This window comes from Cygnus olor, chromosome 6 (genome assembly GCF_009769625.2).
Source record: "Cygnus olor isolate bCygOlo1 chromosome 6, bCygOlo1.pri.v2, whole genome shotgun sequence".
NCBI classification, from domain to species: domain Eukaryota; kingdom Metazoa; phylum Chordata; class Aves; order Anseriformes; family Anatidae; genus Cygnus; species Cygnus olor.
Window position 1 is genome coordinate 9,355,820 of NC_049174.1, and position 27,087 is coordinate 9,382,906.

The 27,087-nt window shown below is 46.1% G+C and overlaps 1 protein-coding gene across 19 annotated transcripts in view; it reads left to right on the forward strand.

The window, feature by feature from the left end:
• Nucleotides 1-27,087, forward strand: part of COL6A3 (collagen type VI alpha 3 chain) — a 58,869-nt gene that overhangs the window by 18,756 nt on the left and 13,026 nt on the right. For 7 of the 19 annotated variants that reach the window (XM_040560917.1, XM_040560920.1, XM_040560908.1 and 4 more), the window contains 32 exons: nt 2,260-2,859; nt 4,151-4,717; nt 8,063-8,683; nt 9,812-10,411; nt 10,980-11,582; nt 11,996-12,598; nt 13,725-14,071; nt 14,503-14,581; nt 14,943-15,088; nt 17,053-17,145; nt 17,329-17,382; nt 18,190-18,261; nt 18,867-18,893; nt 19,017-19,061; nt 19,161-19,214; nt 19,331-19,393; nt 19,922-19,987; nt 20,646-20,699; nt 21,134-21,169; nt 21,492-21,554; nt 21,824-21,886; nt 22,543-22,605; nt 22,902-22,964; nt 23,253-23,303; nt 23,605-23,640; nt 23,746-23,808; nt 23,932-23,994; nt 24,929-24,961; nt 25,056-25,092; nt 25,211-25,222; nt 25,377-25,870; nt 26,489-26,588. In XM_040560917.1, coding sequence (XP_040416851.1) covers nt 2,260-2,859; nt 4,151-4,717; nt 8,063-8,683; nt 9,812-10,411; nt 10,980-11,582; nt 11,996-12,598; nt 13,725-14,071; nt 14,503-14,581; nt 14,943-15,088; nt 17,053-17,145; nt 17,329-17,382; nt 18,190-18,261; nt 18,867-18,893; nt 19,017-19,061; nt 19,161-19,214; nt 19,331-19,393; nt 19,922-19,987; nt 20,646-20,699; nt 21,134-21,169; nt 21,492-21,554; nt 21,824-21,886; nt 22,543-22,605; nt 22,902-22,964; nt 23,253-23,303; nt 23,605-23,640; nt 23,746-23,808; nt 23,932-23,994; nt 24,929-24,961; nt 25,056-25,092; nt 25,211-25,222; nt 25,377-25,870; nt 26,489-26,588 — 5,871 coding nt within the window. The remainder of the gene's footprint in view (nt 1-2,259; nt 2,860-4,150; nt 4,718-8,062; nt 8,684-9,811; nt 10,412-10,979; nt 11,583-11,995; nt 12,599-13,724; nt 14,072-14,502; nt 14,582-14,942; nt 15,089-17,052; nt 17,146-17,328; nt 17,383-18,189; nt 18,262-18,866; nt 18,894-19,016; nt 19,062-19,160; nt 19,215-19,330; nt 19,394-19,921; nt 19,988-20,645; nt 20,700-21,133; nt 21,170-21,491; nt 21,555-21,823; nt 21,887-22,542; nt 22,606-22,901; nt 22,965-23,252; nt 23,304-23,604; nt 23,641-23,745; nt 23,809-23,931; nt 23,995-24,928; nt 24,962-25,055; nt 25,093-25,210; nt 25,223-25,376; nt 25,871-26,488; nt 26,589-27,087) is intronic. The other 12 variants (XM_040560919.1, XM_040560915.1, XM_040560924.1 and 9 more) reach the window with 5 other exon arrangements.

Below are 27,087 nucleotides of genomic sequence, written 5' to 3' on the forward strand. Positions count from 1 at the left end.
TAAGAGGCGTATGAGACTAGTGTAGTGTTGACTTTAATTTAATCTGTTTAGAAGATGATTCAAAGCGCTGTGAAGCCAGTGGATTCTTTTTACGTGCTCTTTCCATTGACATCAGTGGACTTGGAAGCAATCCAGTAGCTAAAGTCATGTCTTCTAAGGAAGTTTCCTGGTATTTCAGAAGGTGTTTTATCTGCATAGAGATTTTATACCAAATTTCTCAGGATTTGTCCCCAGTAGAGATGCTCGAGGTTGAATTCTTGTCGTGAAAGATCATATTTGAACCTTGAAATTCTGTCCCATGGCATATGAATGTTAGTAAAATAGGACTTCTTCCAGCTCCCAGTAAGGTCAAGAGTGAGATTCCCATTGGCTTAAGTGGGTGTCAAACTATGTCCATATTCTTTTTTCTAGTTTCCCCAAGTAATTTAAAATTATAAACCACAGGGCAAAATAAAATGGATTTTTGAAAAGGTCCTTAAAAAATTTAAAGCCGATGACTGATCTACACAAAGAGCAGACATTTTAAAATTAGTTAGCTGATACTTGTCCTTAATTAAGATGAATATCATGAGACTTATTTAATAAGCTTTTTTCAGAATGTGTTTCCTGCTAATACAGTTTTGCATGGCTATATACCAAACCCAACATTTTTATTTTTCAATGCAAATTAAAAGTGTTCGTAAACTTCCTTGTTCTTTAAAGCTTATTCATGCAGCTTATGTTTTTTCTACTCCTTTTGCTTGACTGTACTCACAGCTACACACATTTGCAATAAGCAAGTAAACACATCCCACTCTGTAAACAGACTATTATTAGTAACTAAACTAATTATGACACTGGGCTGTCTGTTACATTTTGACTAGATTATCTAAAGATATTCTCTCACCCTGGAACTTGAATGAAACTGTTCTGGGAACAATTAAAAATGCAAAAAGCCAAGACAATCTGTGAATCTGAGAGCAATGCCTATAATCCAAAGAGCCCTCTTCTCACTTCTGTTTTTAATATCTCAGTACTAGGACAGCAAGCTTACAGTGACAAGTCCAGCCAGAGAGATGGATGAATGTAGCCATATATCCATAAGTAATTGGGATAAAACAGAAAGATATTGAACACCATTAGCAATGGGCATAAGTATGTTCTCAGATAACTTATTTGAAGAAAGGCATCCACAGGTACACTGGAAGAGCCAGCTTGTCTTTCTCTGAGACCTTAAAGTTTCAGCATTTTGGTCTGTCATCTGGCCATGATGTATTAAGAGAAAAAAAGCATAAGGGAGAACTTGAAATGTCTTTGGGGTGGTATTGCATATCTATGTCTCAGGTCTCAAATGCTGGGAGACAGTCTAGGATGAGTTTAGCCTTAAAGAAGGAGCTGAGAACTGGCCAGTTACTGGCAAAAGTGGAGAGTTTTCCCCTTCCTACAGCTTGATACATGCATGTCTGTAACTGCAGAGATCAAAATGCAGTTTTCTGCACCAAATGCTGTCATCGGAAAGGCAGGTGTCTCCGGCAGCCATTGCAGCCTCATCCAGACCAACTTCTCAAAGCCAATAGTAAAAGCTATTTTTAATAGCCACTCAAAATACCAGCCAAATTGGTTACTTGGCAGAAGATTTTTCCCATGGAAGCAGAGCCTTGCTTGGCGCCGCGGGCCAGCTGCTGCTGGCTGCACAGCACGAGGGTAGCATGGCTGCAGCAGTCACTGCTCAGGGACAGGACATGGTCCTTTGTGTCCAGGGATGTCTGGGGGAAGCCCTAGCAAGGGGGTGGTACTGTTGGGTGTCAAGCAATACTTTACACGCCAAAAAGCAGAAACATTAGCTAAAGTTGCAGTGGAAAGCCCCGAGCAAACCCATGATGATCAGCAGGGTGTCTACAGGTATAATTCAGTGTTGCTCCACCAAAATCAAGGAAGCTTCTGCCAGCTAAAGATATGGCCCAGAACATGCAACTCTGGCACTAGCAGCCTTCAAAATCATCTGCCATAACAGAGACTGAGCCCTGTTGATAAACCTGATGCTTAAAGACTTTTCAACTCGAGTCAGAAACCTTCTCTGCCAAACTGAGTGTTGTCCAGCAAGGTCCTCGTTATTTGTTGTTTGCTAATCACAGTCTTTCTCTTCTCTTTCTGTTCCCCACTTCCCCCTTCCTCCTAACAAGATTTACATGTGTGTACGGCGCATGCTGTATGCACACATGAAAAAAATCTATTTTGTTTTCTATGATGTCTCATGTTGTTTTCTGTGCTCTACTGCAGTTCAAGTAACCAAAAGGGATATCATCTTTCTTTTGGATGGATCACTCAACGTCGGAAATGCCAACTTCCCCTTTGTGCGTGACTTTGTTGTGACCCTAGTTAACTACCTTGATGTCGGAAGCGACAAAATCCGAGTTGGCTTAGTACAATTTAGTGACACTCCTAAAACCGAGTTCTCTCTATACTCATACCAAACCAAATCAGACATAATTCAACGCATGGGGCAGCTGAGGCCCAAGGGGGGGTCAGTGCTGAACACTGGCTCTGCACTGAACTTTGTGCTTTCGAATCACTTCACTGAAGCTGGTGGGAGCAGAATAAATGAACAAGTGCCGCAGGTCCTAGTCCTGGTGACGGCAGGGAAGTCTGCCGATCCCTTCTTGCAAGTTTCCAATGAATTAGCTCGGGCCGGAGTGCTGACTTTTGCTGTTGGAGTTAGGAATGCGGATAAGGCAGAGCTTGAACAGATTGCATTTAATCCAAGAATGGTATATTTTATGGATGATTTCAGTGATCTGACAGCTTTACCCCAGGAGTTAAATAAGCCTATAACAACATATGTTAGTGGAGGTGTGGAGGAGGTTCCACTCGCCCCAACAGGTAATATATACCTTCCTTCATGTTGACTGCATTGAGTTAACTATGTTTCTCTTGACTGTTTGTTCCCAGTGTACACCTTCACGCTTGCCCAAGTCATCAAAGCATTTAGGACTGTGCTTAACCTTAAATATGTGGCCTGAGACAGTCAGCTCTTCATTTTGTTGAAGTCATTGTTAGCACGCTCTAAAGACAGCACAATTTTAGGCAGGTCAGGACTGAAGGACAACCAGAGTGAGTCTCTGCCCACTAGTCACTTGTCCAGGTGTTCCCTTTCTATCGCCATAATAACATCACAACCTGCAAGTGCACTGCCTGTACTAGCTCAGGCAAGGGGAGCATGTCCTTTTGGCCACAAGGTGTGGTGTGGAAAGGTAAAAGTAGTGATAACAAGCATAGAGGAGCAAAGATCTAGCTGTGTACAGGTAGATAAATCACTTCCCTGAGCCTCTCTGAAGAAGTGATATTATCAGGCTGTCACAGAGGCTGAATTTGAATTCAAAGTTAGCCTCTAACCTTAAGCTCAAAAACTGTTATCAAGTTTAACCCTTTTTAAACAGGTGTTTGCTCACTAATTCTCTTATTCTGGCTATGTGCATATGAAGACAAAAACATCCAGGATTGTTTAGTGTGGAAAGGAGATGATTAACACGAAAGATATTAAGGTACAAAAATATGAGGTGCTTGGTTGTGCCTTGGACATTCAATGAAATTAAAAAGGCATCAAATGGAAACAGGTAAAAGGAATTTTCTCCTCCCAAAGTCATAACTCACCTCTGGATTTGACTGCCTCGTAATGCAAGTGAGAGAAGTACTTTAAGAGAATACAGAAAATATTCTATGTATATATGTATGTATAAATTAATTAATGTCTACGTATTGTTTAATGAACCTTTAAATAGAAAAAAATGCTCCACTGCTGTTGTACTTCATGCCTGTATTGTCGGCAGGTTGCTAGAACAGAGATGTCACTGGCCTATTCTGATACGATTATCAATATTGCCCATTATACAATATGACTGAAATGATATGATATGATACAGTATATGATATGAGATTCTGGTGCCTGAATTTACTGAGTCTTAGAAGAGGTGTCCTTGTTTTCCTTTCCCCTTCAGATAAATACGGCAAAGGTACTGTTTAATCTTGTAGCCTTTGAATACTTTGGGAAATTATAATCACTTGCTTTGCATATTGAAATCCAGGTAATAGAGAAGTTTCTAGGATGACATTTAAGAAGAAAAATGCCTTCATATCTTTTTTTCCCCTCTTTTCATTTGTGAATTTATTCTAGAAAGCAAGAAAGATATTTTATTCCTGATTGATGGTTCAGCCAACCTCTTGGGTAGCTTTCCTGCCGTCCGGGACTTTGTACACAAAGTCATTTCTGACCTGAACGTGGGTTCCGATGCCACACGAGTAGCTGTAGCTCAATTCAGTGACAACATCCAAGTTGAATTTGACTTCTCTGAACTTCCGTCTAAGCAAGACATGCTTCTGAAAGTGAAAAGGATGAGGTTAAAAACTGGGAAGCAACTGAACATTGGAGTTGCGCTAGAGGAAGCCATAAGGAGGCTGTTTGTCAAGGAAGCTGGAAGCAGGATTGAAGAAGGAGTTCCCCAGTTCTTGGTCCTCCTCGCCGCTGGGAGATCATCTGACGATGTGGAGCAACCATCAGATGCTCTGAAGCAAGCGGGAGTTGTGACCTTTGCCATCAAAGCCAAAAATGCTGACCCTGTAGAGCTGGAAAGGATAGTTTATTCCCCACAATTCATTCTGAATGCTGATTCCCTCTCTCGGATTTCAGAGCTTCAGCCAAATATAGTGAACCTGTTGAAAACTACCCAGCTTCAGCCAACAGGTACAGGGACCCAGGGTTTCTGTGGTTTCCAGGAGGCTGAGAAACACCATTTACATGCCCCCTTCTCTTTGGTAACTGGGGCAATTTGGCCTGGTGATGTTTAAAAATGATTACGTAGAAATTGCTATTTTACTTGGATTTTCCTCTGGTCTGATCCAGCAAAGCATTGAAGTCCAAACTCAGTTTTACAGATAAGTGATCAAAGGAAAAAGCCTTTTGGTCAGCTGCAAGAGCTGCAGTAGATGCTGTTACTGGTGTGCAAAACATGGTACAAACGTGAAGTAGCAGAGAGTCATTGCCCCAGCTAAATAAATTGACATGTTATGCTGGGCAAGGGCTAGAAGGAAAAAAATAAGGCTTGTTTCAGTTCCTCTTTCCATTCTCCCTTTTCTGGAGGAGCTGTTTATTGTTCTGTTACTTCTTAAGGGATGTGATGGCAGTTTCTACGTTTTCTACAAGCACCAATAAATTAGATGGTCTTGACTCAGTTACCTTTACAAGCTCAGTAAATGAATATGGATTCATTAAAGAACATAGAAAAGAATCACATGGCCACAAACAGAAATTGACACTGCAATACTGGAAATTATCCGTGTCCATCGGTGTGATTTCCCAAAGGCAGCCCTAATTTGAGAATTGACCTGTCTCCCAACAGCAGGAGGAGACAAGGAAAAGTGTAATGACTTCTGCATCACCTCTCCGTAAAAGTTCTGGGCAGATGGACTTAGAATCATAGAAACATAAAAAAGAAATAGGGCTGAAAGTGATCTCAGGGTGCCATCTGCTACATCCCCTTGTCCCCAACAAGATCTGCTCGTCCAGGACTGTCTGTCATTTTTCTAATCTGTTCTGAAAATCTTCCAGTGGAGGAGATTTCCCTGACATCCCTAATCAACCTGTGCAATTGCTTTAATATCCTTGTCAGTAGATGGTTTCCCTTAACCTCTGCCTTCCTAGTCACAGTTTAAGCCTTTTACATCTCTTTAAGCTCAGCAGAGACACAGGTGTCAGCTCATTCCTGTGTTATGTTTGACAGTCTTTCATTCACCTCAAATTTGCCATGTCTTTTCTCAGTCCTCATGTCTCTAGCTGCATACCTATCTCACTCATTTGTTCCTTGTAGGTTTTGTAGGCTTTCTAGCTTTTCACCCTTGTTTCTCTGATGTCAACCTGCACCAAATGACCTGGTCTTATCTTACCTCATCCTTTCCAAGTGGAGTTGTTGCTCTTCCCATATTTGTGCAGATTGCTTCTGCCTCAATGCAGACTAAGGCAACTGGTGCTCTTGAACTGTGTCCTCCCCTTTCAAACTATTTCTGTCTTGTCAATGTCTTTTTGAATCTATATGAGATTGCTGGGGAAGATGATATCAAAACCTTGTTAAGTAAATAAATTTGATGTCTACATCCTCTCTGTTAAAAAGCTGCTTGTGACATCCTAAAGAAATTCAGAATGGCTTGAGATGATGATTTCTTGACCATTCAGTCTTGATTGCTACACACCATGTTGTCTTTAGGTGCCTACAAACTGTTTAATAATTTTGGGCCATGTGGTTGCTTTTTTTGGAGGCAACTGAACTTTATCTGATTCATCTGTACTCCATCTACTTTCCTGTATTTTTGAAGATAGGCACTGCGTTTGCTTTTTACCAGTCTTCTTGCTCCTCATCCAGTCCACAAGATCTCAGAGGGAATTACCAAAGGTTAGGGGAGTGCTACTACTCTTTTGGTGCCACAGTCAGAAGTTCATCAGGCTCAATTTGTTTCAAAAATAGCTTATACTTAGGTATATCTGAGTATTCTTAGCCTGATCTTTTCTTAAGTGAGACAGAAACCATATCCCTTTGTTGCTGGAAGGAATTGTGTCAGCCAGCTGCAGGCTGTACTTTTTATGGGAGGTGGATGTCAAAGGCATTAAACATTTTGCCCACGTTGACATCATCTATCAAGACCTTTCACTGCGTAGAAGGCCAACTCTATTTTTGATCTTCCTTTTATTGTAAGGTATTTACAAAACAAACTCTTGCTACTGTGGATGCTTCTTGCTGGATCTCATTTTGTGCCTGTGGCTTTTCTGATTTTGCCGGTGCTGGCTTGGAATACTACTCCTTAGCAATCCGATCCCATTTGCACTTCTATGTGAATCCTCTCATGCTTCATGTCAGTGAAGAGCTCCTGATTTACTTCACTTTTCAGAGGGGTAGCTAGGTTTCCTTAAATGCTATTAAGAAGCTTGTATTCTTTTGCAACCCTTTCCCAGAAGAGGGGCTTAAAATCCCTTTGACAACCAGGTACTATAACAGATTCCACTAACAGCTCACCAGTAGCTGAATCCACTTAATTTTCCTAATATTGTTGGATAAAAGAGAACCACCTCACAAGAGTATGCATAATATTTCTCTTTTATCTTCTACCTAGAGTCTTATGTTAGGACACTTTTTCTCTGCTCCTGAACTTCAGAGGAAGGGTATGGAACTTGGATACACCAGGCAGTATCTGCTCCATCTTCCTTCCTCTGTTCAACAAACTATATGAATATTCCAGTCCTATATGTTAACCTACCAAGTTTCTGACATTCCTCCTAAGTAATTAATTTGGCCTGAAGTCTGTATTATGACTTCAGCTGTGCTTGATAACTCTTTATACTTCTAGCATTCATAAACAGGCATTTAATATTTTCTTCAGAGGAATGGATGGTGCTCCCATTGTCCCGCTGACCTTGCTACAAACAAGACAATGACACTTTGGGGGATGACATTGTCCTGTTCAGCATTTGTGACTCTGTGACATTTTCTGCTTTGCTGAGCCAAAGTTTTGCAGTTCTGTTAGTCAACAGCAGCACTTATCAACTGTTTTCAGATCTCTGAGATTTTAAAAAAAAAGGTTTTAAAAAAAAAACAACAAACGAATGTTTGCTCACAATTACTACTCTTTGTGCTTTGGTGCTCTTCGAGCACCAGCACGACAGTAAACCTCTGAAGACATTTTCTTCTGAAACTCAGGCTTCTCTGGGAGCAAAAGTCCCTGATATCCCAGACTCTCCTGGCCTCAGGTAGCGGATGGCACCCAGAGGCCCTTGGCACCCTATTTCCTATAGGTCTATGATTCTATGACTTGGTGGGTAAGGCACAGCACACGTTGCACTGTGGTTTCCACCAACTTCCACCCATCTGCCTCTTCACCAGGGACTGCATCTGATTGCAAAGGAACTGAACTGCCTGTTCTGACACCTCGCCTTCCCCTCCCCAGACTCTTGCACTCCTTCGGTTCAGCATGTTCAGGTAATGATAATCACTTCCAAAGAGAATCTCACTTATTCCCCTCTTCCCTTACTTGTCTCAAACAGTAGTTGAGAGAGGTGAGAAGAAGGATGTGGTGTTTCTAATCGACGGCTCGGATGGTGTCAGAAGAGGTTTCCCTCTGCTGAAGACCTTTGTCCAAAGAGTTGTTGAAAGCCTGGATATTGGCCGTGACAAGGTCCGTGTTGCCATCGTGCAGTACAGCAATGCTGTACAACCCGAGTTCTTACTCGATGCCTATGAAGACAAAGCAGATATAGTCAGTGCCATCCAGGGGTTGACAGTTATGGGAGGATCTCGTCTGAACACCGGAGCAGCCCTCGACTATCTCATCAGGAACGTGTTCACGGTGTCGAGCGGCAGCAGGATAGCTGAGGGTGTCCCGCAGTTCCTGATTCTTCTCACTGCTGACCGGTCCCAGGATGATGTGAGGAGGCCCTCGGTGGTCCTCAAGACGAGTGGCACTGTGCCCTTCGGCATTGGGATTGGAAATGCTGACCTCACGGAGCTGCAGACGATTTCATTCCTCCCAGATTTTGCTATCTCTGTGCCTGACTTCAGCCAGCTGGATTCAGTGCAGCAGGTCGTCTCCAACAGAGTCATCCGGCTGACCAAGAAAGAAATAGAGTCACTTGCCCCTGATCTGGTTTTTACATCACCCAGCCCAGGTGAGAAGATGTTTGTGTCTGCACCGAGAGCCAGCGGCAAAATATGATGTTTAGTAACATCATGGTTGCAACACAAACAGAAAAGCAAAGATGGTCATGGTTACACACCCATCTTGATCTTGTTGTCAATGTGTTTTTTTTGGTGTACTTAGGGTTAGTAGGAGCTGTGTTATTTAGCTGAGCCACGTTTAATCGCGGTCCTACAAAGTGGTCCATGTTGTATCCACATGGAAGGTACACAAAGTGAATTCCAGGACTTTAATCTTATTTAAAGTCAATGGGCTGTTATTTCAGTCCATACTATTCCTCCCGGAGTGGAAATTGCGACATTTAGATGCTACAGGGAAACCTTCACACTACTGCAAATCCAGGTCACCTTTCTGCTAAATGTGAGACCTTCTTCTGATGTGTCTAACATTTGCTATGCTCATTCACAGGGGGAAGGGAAAGTGGAAAAGGATCAGATCATCCATTTCTGGTGTTGCTTTGAATGAAATCCAGCCAGTGTACACCTGTCCTGAAGGGATGAAGGGTACCCAACCCAGACCAGTCCCTTTGAAGTCCACCATCCTACTCTATCTGTTCCTTCCCTTCAGAGTCAGACTGCTTTCCCCCAGCCCCATTTGTCAGTGTGATACTCAGTGATAATTCAGGCTTTGACCTGAATTATCACTGCAGAAAATGTTTTCTTGGAAATAGCAGAAGCTAAGAGAATAATGGGATAGAAGCTGTCCTAGAGGAGAAAGCCAAGGAAAGAGGGGTGGTACCAAGTGTAAAGCAGCCCCAGGCTGTCTGGCAGCCTGCCCTGAGTAAGGAGCATCATCAAGCTACATTTCCTTGTGTGGAGATCCCACAAGGAATTATTGTTCCACGTTTCCCCCGCTCCCTCTTGCTTCTTTTTCCCTGGAAATCGCTGTTCTGCATTCTTGCACTGCCTGGGAATGCACCTATCAGATTGGTCCAGTCTCTGGGTTGAACCCAGAGCTGCCTGCAGGGCCTCAAAGGAGAAATCACGGGGAAAGAAACAACGAGCATCCTCCCCGTGGCCAGTGATGTAGACGATGAGCTTAGCTGCCCCCTGTAGGCAATGCCCGGTGTATCCTCTGACTGCTGCCTTTTTTTCCGCAGCGGGTGTGAAGAGGGACGTTGTGTTCATGGTCGACGGCTCCCGCTATGCCGCCCAGGAGTTCTACCTCGTCCGCGACCTCATCGAGAGGATAGTGACCAACCTGGACGTGGGCTTCGACACCACCCGGATTTCGGTGGTCCAGTTCAGTGAGCACCCCCACGTGGAGTTCCTGCTCAATGCCCACTCCACCAAGGACGAGGTGCAAAGTGCTGTGAGGCGGCTGCGGCCACAGGGAGGCCAGCAGGTGAACGTTGGGGAGGCCCTTGAATTTGTGGCAAAGACCATCTTCACCCGGCCCTCTGGGAGCCGCATAGAAGAGGGTGTCCCTCAGTTTTTGGTCATCCTCTCCTCCCGCAAGTCAGATGATGACTTAGAGTTCCCGTCGCTGCAAGTCAAACAAGTAGGGGTGGCACCTCTGGTTGTAGCAAAGAACATGGATCCTGAGGAGATGGTACAGATTTCCCTTAGCCCTGACTACGTGTACCAAGTCTCCAGCTTCCAGGAGCTGCCCAGCCTTGAACAGAAGCTGTTGGCTCCTATTGAGACCCTGACTGTGGACCAAATCAGACAGCTCTTGGGAGATGTGACCACAACTGTAGGTAAGGCCCTGTCACTACCAGCTGCCTCTGTGCTGCTGTTCAAGTAAATATTGCCCAACTAGGTAAAAAACTTTCAATCCCTCCCCTCTAAGCTAAGGTTTTCCTTAGTTAAAAGCAAAGGCAGCACACATACTATTTTAGGAGACCACTTTTAGATATGTGGACATTCAGCCTTAGTACCTAAATACATTATTTAATTCGATTTTAAAGTCAAAGACTGCAATGTGTTACAATTGCATAGTTAGCAGCTCTCTAGGAAAATCAGACATAAATCTGGGGCAAAACAAAGATGGAAACATTGACAAATCCAGAGAAGAGTGTCCAAGAATAAAGCAGATAAGGCTCTGAGTAGTGCATGCTTAGATTTATTAGGCAGACTGTTAACACGTGCATGCACTCACACACAAGCCCTTCTGGAGAAGCTCCACAAAGCACCATGCCTAAAGTTGGCTAAAATATGTTGTGCAGTTTTACATCACTTGAGAACAGATAGCACAGAACTCCTACTGCAAAGCTTAAGCAAAGGCTTGGCACACAAATAATTCTTTCTCTTCTTTCTTCCCTGTAGAAGTTTCTGGTGAAGAAAAGGACATAGTCTTCCTTATCGACAGCTCTGACAGTGTTAGGTCTGATGGACTCGCTCACATTCGGGATTTCATCAGCAGAATTGTTCAGCAGCTCGAAGTTGGGCCAAACAAAGTGCGAATTGGCGTGGTGCAGTTCAGCAATAACGTCTTCCCTGAGTTCTACCTGAAAACCCACAAATCCAAAAATGCTGTGTTGCAAGCCATCCGCCGCTTGAGGCTTCGAGGGGGTTCCCCTGTGAATGCTGGCAAAGCCCTAGACTATGTGGTGAAGAACTACTTCATCAAGTCTGCAGGGAGCAGGATAGAAGATGGAGTGCCACAGCATCTTGTCGTCATCCTCGGAGATCGGTCCCAGGATGATGTCAACAGGCCTGCTAACGTGATCGCCTCAACGATTATTAAACCTCTGGGTGTAGGAGCCAGGAATGTAGACAGGAACCAGCTGCAGGTCATTACCAATGATCCTGACCGTGTGCTTGTAGTACAGGACTTCACGGGACTGCCAACTTTAGAAAAGAAAGTGCAGAATATTCTTGAAGAGCTTCCAATACCTACAACAGAAACCCCTGGCCCTCTAGAACCTGGTAAGACTGCTATTATTCATCCTGTAGACTTTTTTGGATTGAGCATAGGTAGAATTTGTACAATGTGTAAATGTCTCCATAATAACTCCTTTTGATTCCCAACAGTTTAGTCATATTGCTTTAAAGACCATTTTGAAGAAGGTGGTCTTGGGCATAAAAAGAAAAAAGAAAGCATTGAATTAAATTTGAAAAGAGATGAGAATATCACAAAAACAAGTAATGTTACATGATGCATAATCAATGTGTTGCATAAACCTTTCTTCTTGTACGGATGTAAGATCATGCCAAAGACCAATGAAAGGTTGAAAGGAGAGAGAAAAACAAAGCTATTTCACAAAGCACTAAGCATCTTAAATATTATAAAAGTCACAATGTTTAATAACTGTATTTTCTTTATATATTTTTTTTTTCAGGAGGAAAAAAGCAAGCTGACATTGTGTTTTTGCTGGATGGCTCCATCAATCTGGGGAGAGATAACTTCCAAGAAGTTCTCCAGTTTGTGTACTCCGTAGTGGATGCCATCTATGAGGATGGTGACTCTATCCAGGTAGGACTGGCGCAGTACAACTCAGATGTCACCGATGAGTTCTTCCTCAAGGATTACTCTAGTAAACCTCAGATTTTAGACGCCATCAACAAAGTGATCTACAAAGGTGGCCGCGTGGCCAACACCGGTGCAGCCATCAAGCATCTCCAGGCAAAACACTTTGTGAAGGAGGCTGGCAGCCGAATTGACCAGAGGGTGCCTCAAATTGCCTTCATCGTCACGGGGGGGAAATCCTCAGACGATGGGCAGAGTGCCTCCTTGGCAATTGCACAGAAAGGCGTCAAGGTATTTGCAGTCGGCGTACGAAACATCGACCTGGAGGAAGTCAGCAAGCTGGCCAGCGAGAGTGCCACAAGTTTCAGAGTGTCAACAGCTCAGGAGCTGTCTGAACTGAACGAGCAGGTCTTGGTTACGCTGGCAGCCGCTATGGAGGAGAAGTTGTGCCCAGGAACGACGGATGTTACGAGAGGTATGCATGATCCTTTCATAACATGCTCAGGTTGCTCCCAGTGGCTTTTAGGATCCAGCACATTTTGATGGACTCGTCCAGCCCATATTTCTGCCTTGACGAGGTAGGCACGTGATGCCAGACACTTCGTCATATTGGCAGGGCAACTTGTTCACTGCCAAAATGAAAAGCAATGGTCCTTGTTTTGCCCACGGTATTTTTCACAGGCCAGCTGAACCCCTCGGCCATTCAGTCCCTGACATGCATGATCTGCTGGAAGTAGAATTTCTCTTGCTGGATTATTCAGGGTGCCCACTTGACCTTGTGACAGGTATATGAGATAAAGCCAGGGCACTAGTGGTTGTAAAATTGTGGTTACAAAAAAAAAGTGGTTATAAATTAAGATGAAAGTGCCCTGAAAAGCAATCTCATGATTTGGCTGCCTTCCTTTCTGGGTCACTGGGACATGTGGGAGATGTTATGTAGAACTGAGGCGCTAGTGAAGATGAACAGGTGAGGGGTGTCAGCAAGTACCTCCTCTTCTCTCATTGAAACAGCAGTGTACAAATTACCATTTTTCTGACCCAGATCAACATCCCACACTAGAAAGATCTGACTGAAAGTCACTCCAGTTGCTGCAGGGCAAGGAGCGTGTCCCATGCCTGATCCTTCCAGGTGCCAGGGATCCCCCCCATATCCTGGGCTGCCCTGTGTTTTGCTGGTGGGGTGACCCCCCCTGTGTTGAGTACAGCTGTTGGGGACAGCAGTCTTGGCTGCCTAATGAAAATACAGTGATGTTTCTGTTAGGCTTGGTTTAATCAGCTTATCCCAATGCTAAACAACAGCTGCATGGGAAAAAGAAATGCATTTTTCGCCAGGTTATCATTGCTGGGATGGAAGGAAGTCCAAAACACTTGTGTAACAAGCGGTGGCATTTCTCTAGCCAGAAAGCATCTGCTCTAATGTCTAACAGAATAATTAGGAAAATCTGAACGCTGGCACAGGCTTCCCAGAGCCTGTGGGATCTCCTCCTTGGAGAGCTTCATGGAGGCGCCAGGACGTGGGGCTGGGCACCTTGCTTGGGCTGTCCCTGCTGGAGCGGGGCTGGGATGACCTCCTCTCTTCTCCTTCCGCATTTCCCTTTCAGAGTGCGACCTAGACGTGATACTTGGCTTTGATGTGACAGACGTCAGGGACGGCCAGAACATCTTCAACTCCCAGAGGAGGCTGGAGCTCACCGTCGAGTCTGTGCTGAACAGAATAACGCGCATGCAGAAGATCAGCTGCACTGGCAGCCAGGGACCTAACGTCAGAGTGGCCATCATGGCCCAGGCCCAGGGTGGGCCTGTGGAGGGGCTGGACTTCTCTGAGTACCAGCCTGAGCTCTTCAAGAGGTTTCAAGCCATGAGTACCCGCGGGCCCTATTTCCTCACGGCTGATACGCTGAAATCCTACCAGAGCAAGTTCAGGTCAGCGCCCTCCGGCAGCACCAAAGTAAGTCAAAGCACAGGCCCGTGGGAGGGTGTTGGACAGGAAAGCTGACTTCTGATAGGCTCTGTTTGACAAGGAGAGCTGCTCTTTGATAATTTTGGTTGATAAAGTAACCGCATATTTATAAACAAAGCCCTGAGTTTTGGTCACCTGCTCACTCCCAGCACATTGTCAAGGTCTTGCCTTGACCATTGCTGAGCCAGGGCCCACAGGCACCACATGGCTGCACGCTGTTCACATCTGGATGATATGACGTACAGAAATCTGGCATAGAAATGCAAAACTTGGTGGCCCACAAAGGTGGGAAGGGTATAGCAATTTCCCCATCTCCTCTTGGATAAAGCCCCCTGGGAAGGATACCCGTCAGGTTGCTCACAATTGTCCTGCACGCCCCAAAAGCTCAGGGTCCTAGCATAAATTTGTTTCTCCCCCAGGTCGTAATTCATTTTACTGACGGTGCAGATGACTCGATGGATCAGCTGAGTGCTGCTTCAGTTGATTTGCATAAACAAGGTAGGTTTTTACTCTTTAAGGAATTAATTATAGCCACTGTTAATGTGTCACATATTTTACCACTATTTCTCGTGCATCAGCCACATTTTGATAGCAATGAATAGGATTGGATAGCAAGGATTTCAGTAAATTAGCAGTGATTTCTACATGCATTTACTGTTCTTCATCACCTTCCTGTGATATTTTGCACCTAAGCACCTAAGCAGGCAGGCAATTTGCACCAAATGAGCTTGTTCTTGATTGAACAACCTCCGTTTGCAGCTGAAGAGGCAGGGAACAGCCCAGCTTCACAGGCAAGGGTGCGCAGGCTCTGCAGAATGCCATGTCCCATCACAGCTCCTTCTGCTTCACCCCCTTTCAGGTGTCAATGCTCTCATCTTCGTTGGGCTGGAGCAAGTGAAGAATCTCGAGGACGTGATGCAGCTGGAGTTTGGGCGGGGTTTCACCTACAACAGGCCGCTGAGAGCCAATCTCCTGGACCTGGAATTCGAGTTGGCGGAGCAGCTTGTAAGTGACTTGGCACAGGCAGCGCTGCCTGGTTGTGCTGGAGAAAACCCAAAAAGGCTGGATCTGGACCATTGCCGAGTGACACCCTCTTGGCTCCAGCCATCATCTCTCCCTACCTCATTTCTGCTTTTTACAGATGTCATAGCAAATAGAGTTAATAGCAGATCGTGGCACTGCCCCGTCTGGTGCCTGTCCCGGAGGAGCCCTGCTCCTGCTGAGGCTGCAGAGAATTCAGCCCAATGGGACTAGGTTGAATGGAAGAGGTTAAGAAGCCCTCTACAAGTGCTGTGCCAAAAAGCTCACCCTCCATCTATATTTATACTGTTGTTTTCTTAACCTTACTACAAGCGTGTGGGAAACACCATCCTGCCTTGTCAGGGCTAAAGAAGCACCACTTTCTAGGTTTCATTCCCCGAGCTGATACAGTGCCTGTGTGTTAGATATGGTTTTGACAGATGAAGGAGTTTTGTTTTCTTCCAGGCAAAAACTCAGAGATTTACTTCCCTCCCATGTACGTAGTCCCACCTGAGTTTATTGAATTAATTGTTGTCATCCCTTTTAAGTCCAGTTTCTCTCAACCTCACGTCTGTTATCAGCACCAGTAACCTCCTTTTCCAGCAGGTTTAATAAAATTAGGTTTAGCCCCCAAGTATGCTATGGTAACCCCTTGCTGGGCCCTTCTGTGCAAAGCAAAGTGCAGACACTTTGGGGAGTGAACCTTGTTTTTTGGGACAAGAACTAGTTTTCAGCCCATCCCCACGTAATTCAGTTGACTTAGGAAAATCCTTTCAAAATGTGAATGTGCAAAGCTGGCAGGAAGCGTTTGTAGCCAGCAATGTACTTGGCAAAGAAAAGGATTTTTTCTTTCTAGCGGATGATGCAAAACCAAGCTGTGATTTCTCTGAAACTGTATCCTTTTTTTTTTTTTTTTTTCCTTTTGCTGTGTACTTTCCAATTGTTCTCAGCCTGTGGGTTGCTGGTTGCAGCTACTCACTGCCACAACTTTCTCTTGCCCTATTCCACAGCCTGGATCTGTTTCTTCTGAGATGGGATTGCTCTCTTCAGTGACAGGCACAGTTTTGGGGACTGACCTCCTACTAAATGCCCTCTGTGACTTTCTGCTCTAGTTGGTTCCCATTTAAACCCTTTCCTCTGACATCCATTAAGAAAAGATAATGTTGATTTGATTTTCCTAACCATACAACCTAATCTGTCCACAAACACACATCTCTTTCTCATGCTGCCGTGGCTGTTTCCAGGTGGAGAGACCCCAAAATGCTGCTGGACCAACGTTATGCTTGGCACAGGGGTGATTGCATGGATGTGAAGCCATGCAGGATTTATGGTGCTGGGGCTCTGCCAGTGTCCTGGTTTCAGTTAGGACAGAGTTAATTTTCCTCCTAGTAGCTGGCAGGGTGCTATGTTTTGGATTAGGACGAGAAGAGCGCTGATAACATGCTGATGTTTTAATTGTTGTAGAGCAGTGCTTACACCAAGCCAAGGACTTTTCAGCCTCTCTCTGTCCTGCTAGCGAGCAGGCTAGGGGTGCAGCAGGAGCTGGGAGGGGACAGACCCAGGACAGCTGACCCAAACTGGCCAAAGGGGTATTCCATACCATCTGACGTCATGCTGAACAATATATAGGGGTGGCTAGCCGGGGATAGGCTGGGCATCGGTCAACGGGTGGTGAGCAATTGCATTGTGCATCACTTATTTCGTACACATTATTACTATTAATACTATTATTATTATTATTATTATTGTTGTTGTTATTCTTTTCCCTGTCTTAATAAACTGTCTTTATCTCAACTCACAGACTTCACTTTCCCGTTTCTCTCCCCCATCCCAGAGAGGGAGGGGGGAGGGTGAGCGAACGGCTGTGTGGTGTTTGGCTGCCAGCCGGGCTAAACCACAACAGCCAGGTTTCTAACACCTTCTGTTGTGCTGTTTGTGTTTCCCTGCAGGACAACATTGCAGAAAGGACGTGCTGTGGAGTCCATTGCAAGTGCTCAGGGCAGGAAGGGGACAGAGGGCTGCCTGGCCCTATAGGACAAAAGGTGGGTCACTTCATCTGGGGGGGTGGCACCCCTGCTGAGGGTCCCTGTGTGCCAGTGTCCACTGCGGTCCTGATGGGTGGGTGACACAGGTTGCAATGGGTGATGCTGGCATGGAGCTCGTGCTCCTCTTCCTCCCCATTTTTGGCCTATGAAAGAAGTGAAAAATGCTCTGTTTTCTTCTAGGGTGCTACAGGTGACATTGGCTACAGAGGCTATCCTGGTGATGAAGGAGGGCCGGTAAGTGATTGCCCTGCTCTGCTTGTGCTGCCCAAACTAGGGACCTCACCGTAGCAAAGCATTCAGAGCTTTTTTCACCAGATATTTTCCACTGGGGATATGGAGGGAGGATGTACCCTCCCCAGCTAGTGGCTGAATTGTTGGCCCAGTCCCCAGCTGCTCCTGGGAGGAGGTCAGCGAGGAACTCCTGGAGAGCCGAAGGGAAGAGCTCCCTGTTTCTGCCCACAACAGCAACAGATAACACAAGTCCCATGATTTCTTACTAGCACTGTTTCATCCAAACTCTTACTTCATGAGCCCCACGTCACCCCTGGGATAAACAACCCCGCACACATCACGCCCAGAGGGTGAGGCCGAGGCCAAGGGGCCGATGGTTCGCTCGTCTTTTCCAGCATCACAAGCAGGGGCCAAGTGCTGCCGTCAGAGTAAGGTCAGGGCTGGGTTAGACACCTCTGCTGAGCTCTGAGGGGTTCTCATGGCCATTTTTGGGAAGGAGAAATTTCACGAAGCTCTTTCGTAGCTGAGAGCTTGGCAAGGATGTGTCTCTCTCCGCAGTGAAGCCTTACAGCTGGCCTCTGCACGATGAAGGCTGTGGGCAGGAGGTGGTGGGGACAGTCCTGCAGCGGTGGCCGGGTGCTGACCCCCCAAAACCTGATGCTCTTTTGGCTCCTGTTATTGTCATGCAGTGCTTCCACATGCATGGGTTGGGACAAACCACTTTGCACGCTTGCCAAAACATGCATGTAGCAGAAGAACCCCGTGCAGCAGGGGAGCCCTGACCATTGCATTTTCCCCTCCGTGCCACAGGGTGAGCGTGGACCTCCAGGAATGAACGGGACACAGGGCTTCCAGGGATGCCCCGGGCACAGAGGAACCAAGGTAGGTTTGGAAGGAGCCTGCGTGATCCAGGGCTGCTGCTTTAAAGGGGATCCTCGGGCAAAGCTTCAGGCAGCAGCTGCACCACAAGCTATGAAAGGTGGTGAAACACGTAATATTTATGGGTAGCATTCAGCAATGTTAAGGTGATATTTCCTACCGTTTGCTCCGACAGCAGGATCCTCTGGCAGGGAGCAGGGGAGTGCATGGGCCGAGCCCATCAGTTGCAGCTGAGCTACTGAGTCTTTAAAAAGCTGTCCAGCCTTGGACTAAGCTGAGGCTCTGTCCTGCCCCTGAGGTCTGGATTCATTTAAGAAGGGGCGTAGGGAGAGAGAAAAGTCAGCGGTAATCTAAGTAATTTATTTGTGGAGAAAGAGTTATGGCTAAGGAACAGACTCTTTTGTTGGATCAGCTGGCTAAAAGCCAGGATGCATATATTTTACCTTGGCACAAGTGGCTGGGAGGCAGCTGAAGAAGAAGGCTCGTGCAGGAGAAAAGCAGGACGGGAAAACCCCGTGCAGCCACCCCTGGCTCTGCGCCCTTCCCCACCACCACCCACAGAAGGCAGCAATGCCCTAATTCCCTTTTTTTTTTTTTAATCTCTTTAGGGCTCTCGGGGATTCCCAGGAGAGAAGGTACGGAGCTATTTCCCCATGCCACAGCAGTGAGCACGAGGGTCTGGGTGCATCAGCATCCGTCCCCCCACCCCGGCTCCCCTTTCCCTTGGTGAACCTTTGCCCCTTGCCTCTCTTCTGCAGGGTGAGCTGGGAGAAATAGGTCTGGATGGCATTGACGGAGAAGAGGTCAGTCATTTTAATTGCATTTTTCTTTATAGAGAGGTGTTCTGCTGGCAGGGCCCTGGAAGTGGCAAACACTCTTCTAAATCATTTTTTATTTTGCAGGGAGACAAAGGCTTGCCCGGCTCCTCTGGAGAGAAGGGATTCTCTGGCAGGAGGGTAGGTTTCCATCATATTTACGCTTATAATGGACTAAAGGGAGGGTGGAAAGCCCCTGGGGGCTGGGGGGATGTGGCATCAGGGGCCGCTCGCTAACCCTTCCTCCTTTCCCACAGGGTGACAAGGGGGCCAAAGGCGAACGAGGAGAACGGGGAGACCGTGGGCTCCGTGGAGACCCGGTAACTATTGCTGAGGCATTTTCTTCATTTTCCCCACTTGCTGCCAGCCCTGGGGATCCCCTGCAAGCAGCTGAGGGCACACGAAGACTTCCTGCCCCATAGTCCCTGGAACTGGGGGGGTTTCTACAAGCGGTGCCCAGAGGCAAACTGGCAGACTGGGATGCAATTCATGGATCTGCAAACTCAAAATCTTCTGTTGGTGCAAGAGTTTTATGGCAAGGTGGCACCAAAATGTGTTGGCACTGATACAGATAGCATAGGGGTAACACGTGCCTCTTGACACCAAGCTGCCAATCACGGGTTCAATATATTAAAAACCCTCTTCTGCTTCTTTTTTCGATATTGTTAGTTCTCAGCTGAAAAGCTGCATCTGTCTAAACCCACCAGAATTACAGATTTCACCTAGCTCTGTCAAAAGAAATGAAAAAAAGAAAAGAAATGTTGTTTCTGAGCTACAACAGCAGTTTACGATGTCTGACTTTCTTGTCCCACTCACACAGCTGTTTCTCATCACTCTCTTGCTTTCAGGGAGATTCAGGAGCTGATAATACTCAACGGGGAATCAGAGGCCAAAAGGGTGAAATTGGACTAATGGTAAAGTTTCTTTGCTGTCTTTTTTTAATTATTATTATTTTTTTTTAATTTTTTTACAATGGGATGAAACAGAGAAAGTAAGAGAAAAGGATGCTGCCCAAAAGGTGCAAGATTCTTACATTCATCATGCCTGTTCAAAAGGAATATTTTGTTGGAAAATATTGTTGGTTTACAATCAAAACTTCCTCTGGGAAGATATCAGTTTAGATGATGTTTTGTGTAAAAAGTTTTTTTTTTTTTTTTTTTTCCAAAGCCTCTTTGTCCCTGAGAACAAGTTTGTACTTGGAAATTAACTTCATATGCTGTTATGTATCAGTACTGAAAAACAGTTGGATATTATCAAACCTGGGCTTCCTGATTCACCTGAAACCTGTGGGGAAAAAAAACGAACACACTTACCTGGGAAAATTTCAAAACTGACTTGTTTTTGGGTCAGTCCAGAATTAAAATACATCCTAAAATGTCAGAAGGAATTTCCTAAAGAAGGGAAATGTCAGCTTGAGCTAGCTCAGCATCTTGATGGAGAGCCTCTGCTGTTAGAAAGATTTCCATCCTTACCAGAATATCGAGTACTTTCTGTGCAGGTGTGAAAGGACTTAGCTTTTGAGATGTGAGCCTGCTCATCTCAGGGCTCTCACCCATTTTGCTTTTCCGCTAGGGAGAGCCTGGACCTGTGGGGCTGAGTGGCCAAGACGGCGGAGTCGGGAGGAAGGTGAGCTGAGATTTGTTGGGCAGTAACTTCTTCCCTCCTGCCTTCCCATGCGTTTTGTTCTGCAATTTTAGGAGTACAAACAAAAAAGGGAAAAAAAAAGTCACACTCAAAAGGAAAATGCCTGGTGGTTAGCTGGCTTTTATAGACTTTTAAGGTCAAATTCTGATTTTATTCCCACCGGAGTAACTCTGCTGAGACCAGTGGGGCTACATCTGATTTGCTCTGGTGGACACACCCACATTTAGCTACTAATTTTTAAAAGGCAAGAACCAAACTGGAGCAAAACCCAAGCCTGGGGATGTGTTCCTTGCTGCCACCAGTCCCTCAGCAGTGGCACAACACACACTCCTGCCTGTCTATGGGACCAGGAGAATATGAGGAAGGGGAAAGCTTGCGTCCTTGCCTAACACATCCCATCATTTCTGTGCTCGCAGGGCATGGCAGGACGCAGGGGACCGATAGGAGTTAAGGTGAGTGTTTGTCCTCCCTCCCGCTGCAGTAGAATTGGGATGGATGCTTCCCTGGCCAGGGACTGCAATGCCAGCAGGGCAGCTGACGGGGCCAAAGCATAAAGGGAATCTGTGGATTTATGCCCATTGATTGCAGGAGGTGGATTCCCCTCCATTTCTGTGTTTGTTCTTTGCTGTAAACTTCATTCTACAAAATAAATAAATAAAAACTGTTCTTCTCTGCCCTTTGTGTGGCATAGAGCAGTTTCCCGTGCCCCGACATCCCTTGCCCCTTGCCACGTCCCCCCTTGCTAACTCGCTTTGTCCTGTTTTGCGCTTTAAGGGTACCAAGGGCTCGCTTGGTCAGGACGGGCCGGCTGGAGAACAAGGCATGAGAGGGCCACAGGTCAGTGAGCGGACAGGCCTAGGAAGGCAAAATTTACATCTTGTGTGGTGACACTTTGTGTTACCTCGTCATGTCTGCGTCCTCAAAGGGTCTCGGCAGTGTGAACTGCTGGGAATGGGTGGGCAACACTGCACTCACAACACCCAAAGTGTGACGTCTTTGGAAACCATCTCTCGGGTGCTGTAATGTTTATTTTCCCTTGCGGTCTCTTGCATTGCTGGTGTGTCTCTGCCCATGTGCTTTGACACTGTCTCTTTCCTCCTGCACAGGGTCCCCCTGGCCAGCTCGGCACACCAGGCATAAGAGGAGAGCAAGGCGTTCCTGGGCCCAGGGTAAATCCTTCTGCTCATTCCCAGACACGGACCCAATGGTGCTCAGCAAGAAAATCTTGCTGAGAATGATAAGACACAGCCTATTTATCTTCCCAATTTACCCCCTAGGGCTCCAGCTCAGTTTCACTCTCATGTAGCACACCCTTCCAGTACGATTCCCTCTCTACTTATGCTAAAGATTTCTAGATTGGGAGTTACAGAAAAGGCAGTTAAAGCAACCATAAAGGGGTCAGGACTTCGGGGTATGGCCCATTATGGTTTGTGATGTTTCAGGATGATGAACATACTGGAACTGGCAGGGCATCCTCCGTGACACCCGCCTGCCTTTGAGGCCAGAGTATAGCTATGAGGGCCCCAACCATTCATTTCTCCCTCTGGCCATATGCCCCAGCAAGGCTCATGGCCATAAAACCAGATGTCTTGCATTTCCATATCCTGAAATCCTGATACAGGTTGCTGCTGCTATTTGCAGTGAGTTGACTAGGTCCTTCAGCATTTCCTAACCGTGAATTAGACTTCTGAATTTCCTACAGTGCTTTGAGAGGCACCAGCCCTAGTAGTCAATACACAATTTATACAGTGACTCAATTCAGTAGTTTCAGGCACACGGTTTTATGGACATGTTGCTAATGTGCCTCCCCCTCTTTCTGTTCCAGGCTGGTGGTGGGCCACCAGGAACCCCAGGAGAGCGGGGCAGGATTGGTCCCCTGGGACGAAAGGTATGTCTCCATGAGCTGTGGACATCAGCAACTAAAACAGCAATGAGAAGTATCCTATTCTGGATAGGAATGGGCTTTAAATAATACTGGAGATGAACATCTTGGGGCAAATTTAATTCATCTCCATTGGCTTGCATGGTGTGAACTAGAGCAAGGTGTATGCTCTGGCTGCTCCTTTAGGCTCCTGTTTCACTGAACAGAGAGGTCTGTGCAAAGAAACTGGTGCTGATGGGGTGGGGAAGGCTTAGATTTGCCTAAAGTTTCAGCACATGCTTGAACAGATGCCTTTTTTTCAGGGCGAGCCTGGAAACCCTGGACCCAAAGGGCCAAATGGACAACAGGGCCCACGAGGAGAGATGGTAAGCGTGGTCATGCACTCACACCTTCAAGGCTGAAGGTCCCAGCCTGCTCCCTATTGCTGACTTCCACATGGTTTTACACTTTGCACATGTATGCTAAGTAGGCTTCAATTCATATTTGTAGTTTTAGCACCACATTTTTGTATTTTTAATAAATATAATAAAAATAATTTTATCTTTAGAAGGGCTTTTCAAGGGCCTGCGGCATCAATGAATTCTTCCTCTTGATGTCACTTTAAGCCAGTCACATATGACTGCATACTAATGCCATTTGCTTTCCCATTTTAGGGTGATGATGGCCGAGATGGAATTGGTGGCCCGGGTCCCCAGGGCAGAAAGGTATGTATCTGCTCAGCACGGCCATCTACCGACATGAGTTGTCATGGGCAAGGAACTAGTTTTATGCACATGGACAAGGGCAGAGCCTAGGTGAACTCAGAGAGGCTCTATTCAGGGACAAAAATTATCCCTGAGTGTAGCCTGGTGAGAAAATCAGGCAAGACTCTTCAAATCCATCCCCTCTGCCTTTGTCCTGGTTATGCCTCTGTATATCATCTCCAAGGAGGAGGTTAATCTGTCTGCATTATCAGGTTAATTTTCCAAAACCCTGTATTCAAATAAACACTTATGTTTCTTTCAGGGAGAACGTGGCTTCATAGGCTACCCAGGCCCCAAGGTACGGTGCAGCCCATGAACTAAGTGCTCATTTTCCAAACAATGTCTCCGTGACCTAAGGACTTGTACAGATTTAGAGCTACCTTTTCTGTTTTTCCCCACCCAGGGTGGACCTGGTGACCGAGGTGGTGCTGGAGGCCCTGGCCCTAAAGGAAACAGAGGCCGCAGAGTAAGTTTGTGGCACATTTTTTCCCCTGTACATGAATGGCCTGAAAGATTTGTACTTCTCCCCCAGCTCCTGCAAGTCCTCCTGCAGACACTCATGGAGAGGACTTCTCTGTTCTCTTTCTAGGGAAATGCTGGAGATCCTGGGACACCTGGCCAGAAAGGAGAGATTGGATACCCTGGACCATCTGTAAGTGCTTATTTTATTGCGGGGGAAGCCTCTGGCTTTTCCCCCGGAGAGCCTCCTGGCTGCCTCTCTGAGAAACACAGTGGTCCCCGTGGGTGCCAGGAGTTGAAAATCATGCCCACTTCTATCTCCTGCTAACTGCACCTTGGCTAAAATCCTTTTTACTTTATGATCCACTTAGAACTTCCTCCTAGGAAGATGTCAGATCTTAATTTTCTAAGAAAAGCAGTAAGTACTTCTTCATGGAAGAAATCTGTTTCCCTAGCACCCTAGAGGCCAAGATTACTTGGCTTGCCTTGCTCATGAACTTACAGCATCTTGAATGCCCCTTTTGGCTTTGGCCTCAGCTAGGTTTATTCCTCACCCTCCTGCTGTTGGAGGTGTCTTATCAGGGTGTTCATCAAATGGGCCTCTTGACCAAGGGCCAGAAGTGATTTATCCCCACTGTAGGTGGCATCCTGCAGAGATAACGCTCCTTCTTTGTGTCACCTCCTGACCTTGTGTCACATCCTTCAGTGCTGTCAGGATGGAGGGAGGCAAGGAGAGAAACCTTGGTTGTCTCACCCCAGTCTGCGGCCCTTGTCTGGGCTTAATTTTTCAAAGCTGTCCCTGTGCCCATAGCCATCATAAGGTGGGTGTGAAATCCCCTGGGTAACTGGGAACTTCAGAGGCATTGACCCTTCAAGGAGGTATGCATCTCACTCTACAGCCAATGTGAGGAGAGTGACGTTTCTGGCATGAAGGATCTGACTTGCAATCTAGCACAATTAATAAGGAAGGAAGAAAATAGTTCTCCCTGTTCCAAGAAACCAAACTGAAAACAGGCAGGTTTTCCCTTAACTTCTTCATGATCCGTTGTTAAACAGTCATTCCAACTGGGTTCATGGGACACCCTGAAAATACACGTTGCACAATTATTATTTTTTGTTTTTAACAGGGACTTAAAGGTGACAAAGGACGAACCTTAAGTGTAAGTGTAGCATTGTTTCTGTCTTAGTTTGAAATATTATTTTGTTGTTTATTTTTTTCCCTTTCTAACAATCTTTTCATTGTATTTTCTAAAGCAATGTGATCTTGTGCAGAACATCAAAGACAAATGCCGTGAGTACATCACTGCCTTGCTAATACCCCATTGCTACCCTTGTCTGACAGTCATGTTACATAAATGGCACTGACTGAACTGATTTTTTATTCCCCCCCACCCCTTTCTTTTCCACAGCTTGCTGCTATGGTAAGTCACCTTCAGTACATTAAACCCTGATGTGATTGTATGCCAGAATTGTTCTGCCCACATATGTGGTATGAATGATTGACTTCCACTGAGGATGTTTGGACCCTGACAATTGTCTGGGGCACGTTCTGTTCCCAACACATGTTTCTGGCAGGTCCCAAGGAGTGCCCTGTCTTCCCAACTGAGCTGGCCTTCGCTATCGACACCTCCTCAGGTGTTGGGAGGGATGTTTTCAACAAGATGAAGCAAACCGTGCTCAGGGTGGTCAACAACTTAACCATTGCTGAAAGCAACTGCCCCCGGGGTGCACGGGTGGCCCTGGTCACCTACAACAACGAGGTCACCACAGAGATCCGCTTTGCTGATGCCAGGAAGAAATCAACCCTTCTCCAGCAGATCCAAAACTTCCAGGCAACCCTCACCACAAAGCCACGCAGCCTCGAGACAGCCATGTCTTTTGTGGCCAGGAATACCTTCAAGCGTGCCCGAAGTGGGTTCCTAATGAGGAAGGTGGCAGTCTTTTTCAGCAACGGGGAGACGAGAGCCTCCCCACAGCTCAACGACGCCGTGCTGAAGCTCTATGACGCTGGGGTCATTCCCGTGTTCCTCACCAGCAGGCAGGACGCGGCTCTCGAGAGAGCTCTGGAGGTTAGAGCCGTTCACCTTTTCTTTCCTTTTCTGCTTATGACCCCAGCCCGGTTCCCTGGGAGGTCAATGGCTTTTATCTGTTGGATGCTGGTTGGCTTCTACAGGCCTGTTTAGTGCTGAGAAAGCACTGCTGTGCAAACGCATCCAGCATGTCTATTAGCAGAGAAATCCAAAATGCCTGGTGCAAAGCACTAGTGATGTTCCAACGAGCCAGTTGGTTCCCAGACCATGGCTCCAGTGTGCCAATGTATGAAATAGAAGAAAAGATGGTCCCCACTGTGAGAAAGATCTGACCGATGCAGAAAGGCAAAGTGTGGGAAGTTAGAAGTGTGGTAGCATCTTTAGTAGAGGGAGAGCTGAGGTACAGAGACTTAAAGCACCAAAAATACCCAGCATATCAAGCACTGGTTCAAGTGTTTGAACCTTTTGGTGGGACTTTTTAGGTCTAAACTAGTCCCATTAACTGACATCAAGTGTATTAGGCTCCTCCAAAAAACAGCATGCTGGGTAGAGAAAATCCCTTAGAGTTGTCCACAAGATTGCCCTCCCCTACTTTGAGCTGAAAATAACCCAAGGCAGCATTACTAACACCATGTTTTTTTGTTTGCATCTAACCAGATCAACAACACAGCAGTTGGACATGCAATTGTTCTTCCAGCCAGTGGCAGCCAGCTGAATGAAACTATCCGGAGGCTCTTGACTTGTCACGTTTGTCTGGGTAAAGCATCCAATTTCCCCTCTAGACCGTGCCAGATCCTTCTGGTTGCGCAGCAGTTGGTTGTCAGTGGTGCAGAAGGGAAGCCCAGTGGGAATTCAGGCCTTTTGTTGCTGAAGACAAGGGATTTGTACTCTTGGGTTGAGCAGAAAACATTGGCGTTGTGAATGAGGCTCACTGTTCAGTATGGGTGTTCTCCACATTGTGAAGAGAAGCTCTGTTTTTGGCCTGTTACCATTCTGACAGCCCAAATACTAATAGTTCTAAAATATGGCCTTCTGCCATTTATGACGGAGAGCTTCTGGGATGTCTTTGGACAAAAGAGCACATGAAAAAATACTACGTGCACAACTAAATGTATTTTGGGATGAAATGATTTGTTATCACGTAATGGAGTGGTGAATGTACATGGCTTGATAGTGTTTCATATGAAACAACAGATTTTAATAGTGACAAGGGAGGGTTATCTTTGGTTCCTCCAAGTGAAACCTGCTGTATTTCT